At 32.5% G+C, this 8,954-nt stretch overlaps 1 protein-coding gene and 1 long non-coding RNA gene across 8 annotated transcripts in view; both read left to right on the top strand.

The window, feature by feature from the left end:
• Window positions 1–3,579, top strand: part of LOC110267314 — a 49,272-nt gene extending 45,693 nt beyond the window's left edge. Inside the window, exons 3-5 of one of the 2 annotated variants that reach the window (XR_002354798.1) lie at window positions 2,960–3,155; window positions 3,265–3,310; window positions 3,514–3,579. This is a non-coding gene — a long non-coding RNA (uncharacterized LOC110267314). Of the gene's footprint in view, window positions 1–2,912; window positions 3,156–3,264; window positions 3,311–3,513 lie in introns of those variants that run through there. The other variant, XR_002354797.1, reaches the window with a different exon arrangement.
• LOC107618226 (uncharacterized protein At2g17340) overlaps window positions 5,538–8,954 on the top strand; it is a 5,658-nt gene continuing 2,241 nt past the window's right edge. Inside the window, exons 1-11 of one of the 6 annotated variants that reach the window (XR_002354794.1) lie at window positions 5,538–5,794; window positions 6,158–6,353; window positions 6,490–6,555; window positions 6,830–6,896; window positions 6,985–7,053; window positions 7,153–7,293; window positions 7,632–7,760; window positions 7,835–7,921; window positions 8,430–8,504; window positions 8,602–8,679; window positions 8,808–8,893. Coding sequence is in view for 5 of the 6 variants with exons in the window: in XM_016320231.2 (XP_016175717.1) it covers window positions 5,617–5,794; window positions 6,158–6,353; window positions 6,490–6,555; window positions 6,830–6,896; window positions 6,985–7,053; window positions 7,153–7,293; window positions 7,632–7,760; window positions 7,835–7,921; window positions 8,430–8,504; window positions 8,602–8,679; window positions 8,816–8,893 (1,164 nt within the window). In the remaining variant the exon portion in view is untranslated. The remainder of the gene's footprint in view (window positions 5,795–6,157; window positions 6,354–6,489; window positions 6,556–6,829; window positions 6,897–6,984; window positions 7,054–7,152; window positions 7,294–7,631; window positions 7,761–7,834; window positions 7,922–8,429; window positions 8,505–8,601; window positions 8,680–8,807; window positions 8,894–8,954) is intronic. The other 5 variants (XM_016320231.2, XM_021112559.1, XM_021112560.1 and 2 more) reach the window with 5 other exon arrangements.

Genomic DNA, 8,954 nt, shown 5'->3' with positions numbered 1-8,954 from the left:
CAGTGAACGCGTCATTCAATGAAAGAAACATACAGCTCATGGTAACAAAATAAAATAACATAAAATGCAAATAAATAAATTTCTAACCAATAAATTAGCACTCTATTGCAACTCCCCGGCAACGGCGCCAAAAATTGACGCGGCAAAAATTTGCAGATTAAGAATTATTAAGAAAAATGGCGTTGCAAGTACAGCTCTTAACCAGCAAAAATCCACTTGTCAATTTAGAAAAGAGTTGTCACAAATTTTAGAAATAAAATACTGGGAGTATGAGTCCCAGGTCGTCTCCCAACGAGTTGCAGGAAGATGTGCTATTTTACTAATCAGAGGTTTTCCAAAATGGTTTTTTTTTTTAGTTTGATAAAAAGGAAATTAAATTAGAGAATTTATGTAATTTAAATAAAATCTTGACCGGGAGAAGATTAATCGGAAGTTCTATCCTTGTTGGAATTTTCTCAAGATCAATCAATAATTGGTAGTTGTTTCCACTTAGTTAACCCTCAATGAATGAGGGAAAGTCAAGTTAAAAGTCAAATTCTATTCACAAGTCCTAATCCTCTCCCTTGGGAAGGATTAGAATTAGTGACTAACAAGCCAACCAACAACGAACCAATTATAATTGAACTCTTGAGTATTCCAACTCAAGGTTCTCCTTTTAATCAACTCCCAATCAAGTTAGGAAACTACTCCATTATCATAAATGTAGACTTTACAAAATAAAAAGGGGAAATAAAAAGAGACATGATAAACAATAATCAAAGAGATCAATTAAAATAAAAATAGTCTTGCATTAATGAACTCTAAAAGTAATTCAATGTTAACTCTGGACAGATTAAGGATATGAAAGAGTAAGTAAAAAGTAAGTAAACAAACTAGAATGACCAAGTCCGGAGGTAGACTCTTCTCAATAACCGAAGCCAAAATCTTCAAATCCTCAATTATGAGTATATAGAAAAAAACCTAGGGGAAGAGTGAAAATCAGATCTAAAAAACTAAAAATTATGCGGAATGAATGTCGTCCTTTGTCTCTGCATGTTCCCTGGCTCTAATATGCGTTTTTGAGCCGAAAACTGGGTTAGAACGCGGCCCAGAATTCACGCCAGCGACTTCTGTAAATTCTACAGATCGCGCACGCCACGCGACCGCGTCGTCTACGCGTTTGCGTCATCCGGCATTTTTCCGTGCCACGCGTGCGCGTTGTCGACGCATTCGCGTCGCTTGTGCAGCTTCCAATCCACGCGGTCACGTCTGGCACACGAGCGCGTCACTGCGATTTTCTCTAATCCGCGTGGTCACGTGAGCCATGCGCCCACGTCACTTCTCGCTGGTCATCTCCTCAACTTCTTGTGTTTCTTCCATCTTTGCAACCTTCCTCTTCATTCTTTAAGCCATTCCTGCCCTATGAAATCTGAAACACTTAACACACGGATCACGACATCGAATGGTATAAAGGAGGATAAAATAAAAAAAAAATATACAATTAAAAGATCTTTAGGAAGCAAGTTTTCAATCATAGAACATTTTTAGGAAGGATTTGTAAATACATGCAAATCATATGAATAAGTGGATAAAGACTTGATAAAACCATACAATTAAACACAATATAAATCATAAAATAGTGGTTTATCAGTTATCAAAATGAAATGCCTACCAAAAGTAATTGTACTGGACACATCCTTGTTCAAATTGATAGAGCATCTGTGAGCTTGCCAAGGGCTGCAACCGAGCTATCCGTTTGCTCCTTCTGATGTTCTGTGGCCAACTGGTAATTCATATTCTGAGCCCCAAGATGTGCTTTTAGCATGTTATTGTTCCTTCTTAGTACTTTAACAATGTTGTTGTTGAAATTTGTGGTGTGTTCACCAACTCTTCTTGTGCCCCTCTTGTGACACACCTTCTCTTTGAAAGCATGAACCAACAAAGTAGGTGAGAGTCAATCCATGGACAAATATAGCAGACTAAATCCCCAAGTGATTTTTGAGATTCATTACCACCAAGGTCACTTTCACCTTCTCAACAAATTAATATGCCTTTTTTTTTCACTAGTAATGGTGGTTTCTAAGAATTGCATAATGACTGTATTTTTGAAAAACTTGTTAGTGGAAATAATTTACTCTATACTCATGTTGGTGATAAATTTCCAATGGCCATGGTATATACAAGACTTTGTTTTTATTATTGTTCAAGGCTTCCAAATGCCATTTGTGCTTCTTTCTTTTTATTTTTTGCTCAATGATTGCACTTTGATATATGGTTCCAGTTTGGTTAGTAGTACTGCATTTAAAATCTCAATTAAATGAAACAAGTGGCAAGTCATTTGAACCAACCAACAAGATTTGAATTTTGAAGCTCTTCATTACACACCTTTGATATGTTAGGTCATGGTTTTAAATCCATATTAGTTGCTACAATGAATTCTTAAACTTAACTTTTTTAGTAATAATATTTACAGGTTAGTGTTACTTTAACTTGTAAGAGGTAGAGTGAAATGGAGCAGTATGAAATTCTAGAGCAGATTGGCAAAGGTACCTTTGGTTCTGCTCTTGTTGTCAAGCACAAACATGAAAAGAAAAAGTAAAGATCATTCCAATCCATATCATCAGTGTGATTTGAGAATTAAGATGTTATTTCATTGTTTACATATATTCATGTCATATCTTTGTGCTTTAGATATGTCCTCAAGAAGATTCGCCTTGCTCACCAGACGAACAGAACCCGAAGGTCTGCTCAGCAGGAGATAAATTCACTATATTTTTAACATTTTTCATATTATGTTTTGGCAGGTACTGTGAAATGCTTGAGAATTTAAAGTTGATCCTTAATCCTATTCTTGTTCATTCTTGTCAATTTTATATGTGAATTGTAGTTTTATATACATAAAATTTGGAAATGATGATGTCCTTCAAATTTATTAGAGATTAATTAAGATGATTGGTTGTGTTTCTTCCTTGGTTTATAGATGGAGCTTATATCTAAAGTTCAAAATCCATTTATAGTGGAGCATAAAGATTCATGGGTAGAAAGGGTCAATCTTTTCTTGACAATCAGAACTTTCATTATATATGTTTGGTAGATTTACTAACAGAGTTATTCATATTCTTCCTTGCAGGGTTATTTTGTATCTATTGTCTTAAGTTACTATGAAGGGGGGATATGTAAGCCATGATTCACACTAAACTCGAGTGTTTGAGGAAGTGAAATCAAAGCATTTATTAAGACAATCCAATTATGAAGCCTTTTTAATAATCTGTTTCTGTTCTTCAGGGTTGAGGCTATAAAAAAGACAAATGGTGTTCATTTTCCTAAAGAGGTTGGTCGCTCTTAGTCCTGATGGATACTCTTACATTCTTTAAAAATTAGGAAGATAAGTTAGGATCCTAATCGTTTTTCATCTTTAGTGCATTCAACTATTGTTGAACTACAATATTTAATATTTTATATTTTGAATGTTGTGCGAAATTTCGCAGCTGTTATGTATCATGCTTACTATTTTTTTCTAAAACAATAATCCAGGATGCCTGTTCGAAAATTACAAGGAGATTGCAGCTTTTCAAATTGAGAAGGATTCTTCAGTAATAATAATAATGTTTTGTATCATTAGTAGATTACAATTTAGACATATTTAAGTCTAAGTTTAGTTATTTATTTTGTTTTGAATCTTTATGTTAGAGGATTGATTATTATTTTGATAAGTTTGCAAATTCATTATCTAATATTTAGTATAAATTTTATTTCTATATTTAAAAATTTATTTGACTTGATATAATTAAAATAAAATATTAAAAATAATTAAAAAAATTAATTTATATTTTAATATTAATAAAATATCAAAATATTATTACAATTTATTTAAAAAATATTTTATATTTTATATTTTATATGTATGCGTGTTCCCATGTCATGTATCGTGTCCCGTGCCTGTGTCAGTATCTGTGAATCATAAGTTTTGTAACATGTTTGGGGTAGGAAAGTAAAATGTTGTAGCTTACATGAATTGGTATAGGGAGGAAGAATTTGTCACAGAGGATACATATCATCTCATCTCATCATATTAAAAAATTGGTTTAATTATTCTGTTGGTTTCTATAGTTTTGTAAAATTTTTAATTAGATTTTTGTACTTTTTTTTCTTTTAATTTAGTTTTTGCACCATTTTTTTTTTCAATTAGGTCCCTCTTTATAGTAATTGGTTTAACTGAATAGGGACCAAATTAAAAAAAAAAAATTGGTGCAGAAACCTAAATAAAAGAAATAAAAATATAAAGACTTAATTAAAAAAAATTAATAGTCACCAAAAAAAAATTAATGCAAAACTCAATTAAAAAAAATATAAGATTTAATTAAAAATTTCATAAAATTATAGAAACTAACAGAATAATTAAACCTAAAAAATTTCATTGGGTGTGTTGGGAACTTAGTGGAATATCTCACATGGACGGATTTCACTGGACGTGTCTTGTCCATATCTATATATCATCTTTCTTTCCTTCTCTTTCTATTTTTTATTTTTTTGTTCATTTAATTAATTTAATGAAAAGAAGGAAGAATAATGAAATAATTAAATTGGGGTATTTACTATATGAAAACACTTATATGTATAGCCAAATATATGACTTTTTGTTTTTCCAGTTATTATTAGTCTATTAGATGATGTAAAATTATTTATAGATTTATATTCAATACTTCAAATTTTTAAGAGTTATTTTATGATATAGTATTATAGTCTTAATCACGAAAAGATTTAGAATTTGATATTTAATTTTCTTAAACTTTTAGAAGAGATATTTCACCACAGAGAGTGTTAGTGTACTTATTCAGTTATTCTTACTCCTCATGCTGGGTTCTCTTGGTAATTTTTAATCTTTCCTTCACTTTTTACTTCTATAACATATTCTTAAACTTTTTTCTCTCAATATTTAGAATTTTACCGTCTTAGTTTAATTTTCAGGTAATTATATTTTTGTCCGAATTTCACTTTATCATTCTCAATAATTTCTTAGCTTAGGCTCCCAACTTATAACATAAAGCATTCCAATCATAAAAATATCATTCAAACATAATCAAATGCACTCTCAAACATTCAATTTCATCATTCAGCATTCAATCACATGATTAGAATTTTGTATGACATAAAAGAGGTATATACTCTAAACCGAATCCTTATCTCGTTAATCCTAAGATTTTAAAACACTTCTTGAAAGCTCTCTAATACCAGTCTTTCTTATATTACAATCAAAAATAATTTTGAGACTACAAAGGCCTTATGGCCGAAACATAGAGAAAAAGAGAGGTATTTCCTCTTCGTGGAACAAGCTTCAGTAAACAATCGCAAATTTTGAATGCTTTATTGAAGAAAAAGAAGTATTAACATCCTTAGGTGTTTGAAATTTGAGTATTAGGACTTTCTAATGGTATTTTTATCCGCCAGAAGTCCCAAATAGTGGACCATGTTTCGCTAGCAATCTCAATTTAATGTCCACCAGACAAAAAATAAAAATACATTAAATAAAGATTTCCACACATATATATACTATTCTAACACAGAAATTAATAAAACAAAGAATATGATCTTAAGAATTTCTCAATTTTCCTGACAAATTCAACACGCACACACACTATGATAAGGTCATCAGCATGTAACAAGTTGTTCATGTCACCAACAATATCTTCGCCATTGGTCCCATGTTGCAGCAGCATTGCTTGGAATTTCAATCCTCCTCCATCATTATTCTCTTCTTCCTGCTCAAGCAAGGCCAACTTCCTCTCTTGTGCCCACTCAAAAACACTTGGTATAGGTACATATAACATAACAGAAATACTTACACGTTTCTCCAGCATAATGCCTCTTATTCTTGTCTGCAATACTTAGAAGAAACAAGGATGAGTTGATATACATATTTTTCGAACACATGCTAAATGTAGTTTAGAAGCATATAAGTATTTCTCGTAATAATATTAGGTAAAATTTATGTATGACCTGTAACTGTAAGGTTTTAGCTTGGACCATGGTTGCATCTGTAGTCTATTGCTTGTTTCTTGTATGTTTTTGTTTAAAATACCCCAAGACATAAATAGAGATAAGTTAGAAGATTTATTGTTCTTGAACTTAGTAGAATGTGTTGGTAACAACGTCGATGACTGAGATATGTATATATCAGAAGAAGAAGAAGAAGAAGAAGAAGCAATAATTGAAAAGAGTAGCACATCATCAGAGTTGGTAGAGTTCCCTTTGTTGAATGAAGAGTACAGAGCATGCACCATTCCTTGGAGGGACCCTTCTGATGATCCAAGTGTTCCTGCTCCCACCGAGCTATCTTGGATTAATCTCCTCCTGAATACTATCCCTTCCTACAAGTATTCTTCTTCTTCTTCTTCTTCTTCTTCTTCTTCTTCTTCTTCTTCTTCTTCTTCTTCTTCTTGTGAAAGCACATGCATCCGTACAGTGTAGTTGATGCATTATTTCAATGTGTTTGGGTTTCATTTGGCACAGGAAGCGTGCTGAGACTGATTCTTCTGTTCCAGATGCTGCAAACAGAGCTGAAATATTTGCTAAAAGGTAACCCTTTTTGTAAGATATAATCCTTCACTTGCGTTTTACTTAATCATTTAAACTTTTGGGATAAATGATTTTCTTAAAGAATTTTAGCATAAAGCAAAAACTAGACATATGTACAATTCATGCTTCAAGTCCAAAAGGTATGTTAGGTATATAATCATTTAATTGTCTCTACCTAACAGTCTAAACTTTTGGGATAAGTGATTTACTAACATTTTCACTGTTGGTATCATATTGTGAATGAAAGAAATGACGTTTCTGCCATTTTATTAAGGTATGCTGAAATACTAGAAGATTTGAAGAAGGATCCTGCAAGTCATGGAGTCCCTCTTGATATCCGTGTAAATCTTTTAGCTGAATTCCTCTTTCAGTTCTGTGGTTTTTCTTTTGATTATTCATTTAGGTTTTGGTTGGTTGCTTTGGATGTAGCTTTTATGCAGACTTCGCGAGCAAGTACTTAGGGAAGTTGGATTCAGAGATATCTTCAAGAAAGTCAAGGCAATTCTTGTTCATTTTTAAGAATAATTGGTTAGCAGGGTCTAAATTTATTAGCCAAAACTAAAGAGTCATTAGATTTTCATTTTGAATATGTGGCAGGAGGAAGAGAATTTAAAGGCTATCTCACTATTTGAGAACGTTGTTCGTCTTAATGACGCCATCCGAGATGAAGGCGAGCGACTTGAAAATCTAGTTAGAGGAATTTTCGCAGGGAATGTATTCGACCTTGGTTCTATTGAGGTAGGTTGATTTGCCATATGCAAGTTTGATCACTTGGTATAATGGTAACTAACAATTGACTAATCTAAGTTCTAATTTCCACAGGAAATTAAGTCCTCAAAATCTTAGTTTCTAGTTAATTTGGTATTGGCATGGTGTATCTGATTAGTACTCTTAGCTAGTTGTTAATAGGATTAAAAAAACAGTATGCTTGAAAACCAGATAGGGTTCAAACAACTATTGCTTTTTTATTTACTACAATCATATTCATATGCCAGAATTTGGACTGTGGAGGATTTATATCTATTTCTACTTGCAGTTTATGTGCTAACTATTTTTCCACTCTCAATTTCCTGAAGCTTGCAGAGGCTTTCTCAAGGGACGGAATGTCCTTTTCATCTGCTTGCGAAAAGCTTGTCGCTCGGCCTTGGATTATCGATGATCTTGATACTTTCAAAATGAAATGGAGAAAAAAGAAGTGGAAGAAGGCAAGTATATGTTTCTATAGGAACATACAAATTCTGGCATAATTTTTTGTTGATCATTCCCTCTATCATTGCAGGTTATCATATTTGTTGATAACTCTGGTGCAGATATCATTTTGGGTATTTTGCCATTTGTGAGGGAGCTTCTTCGACGCGGTAGCCAGGTTTGCAGACATTGTTTAGGGTTAAGCGTTTAGTTTACATTATAAGGAGTTCATAGGAATGAAAGTTTATGTGAATCTAAACAAAAATACTACATAAATACAAAAAATTAACCATTAAATCAACCACCATATATTTGTATATAATACGTGTTTTATTTAACTCATCTTCAATCCGTATTCTATATGTATATTTATATCAATAACTGATTTAGTGACTGATTTTTAGTATAATGTAGCATGGTTGAAATCTAAAAGTTCATCTTTGGGAGCATATCAAATGAGAAGAGTGGTTATGTAACTTTTAAAATGATGTTTCAACTTGTGCCCTTTGAGTAACTCGAAAGTCTAAACCTTCATTGTTCATGTAAGGTATAACGGCCAAGATTTGCTCCTCTCACACCAAACAGAAAATACATAGAATTCGATATATTATTTTAGGGCAATTAGCATATGTCCATTATTGAAATTGAAAATGTAACTGAAATTGCTTTTCTTGGTGTGCATTCAGGTTGTATTGGCTGCTAATGACTTGCCTTCTATCAATGATGTGACATACTTAGAGCTAATTGAAATTATATCTAAGGTAATTAAAAGAAGGAACAAGAAGAACAAGTAAAAGAAGGTAAGCAACTTTATAGTACAACAAAATTCTGTGCTGACTCTATCATGTTACTTGGTAGTTAACGGACGAGGAAGGATGTCTCATCGGTGTCAGCACTTCAAATCTGTTAATTGCCAACTCTGGCAATGATTTACCTGTAAGAAAAATTATAGTACTCTTTTATGTTAGGGAATCTAAATGTGAATCAATATAGCTTTGGCCCTATAGTCACAAATAATCGACTTGAAGGTTGATTACATTTTTCTTACTCCTTTGTTTTCGGAGGCTCGCAGGTTATTGATCTTACTAGGGTGTCTCAGGAGGTTGCTTACCATGCCAGTGATGCAGATCTTGTTATCTTAGAAGGGATGGTGAGTTCCTTCACCATAACATAATTTTGGGCAAAAAAAAAATAATAATAATAATACGGGT

The sequence above is a fragment of the Arachis ipaensis genome, chromosome B09 (assembly GCF_000816755.2).
Source record: "Arachis ipaensis cultivar K30076 chromosome B09, Araip1.1, whole genome shotgun sequence".
Taxonomy (NCBI): Eukaryota; Viridiplantae; Streptophyta; class Magnoliopsida; order Fabales; family Fabaceae; genus Arachis; species Arachis ipaensis.
Note: the sequence above shows the minus strand (reverse complement) of the source record. Positions and strands in the feature narration are given on the sequence as shown.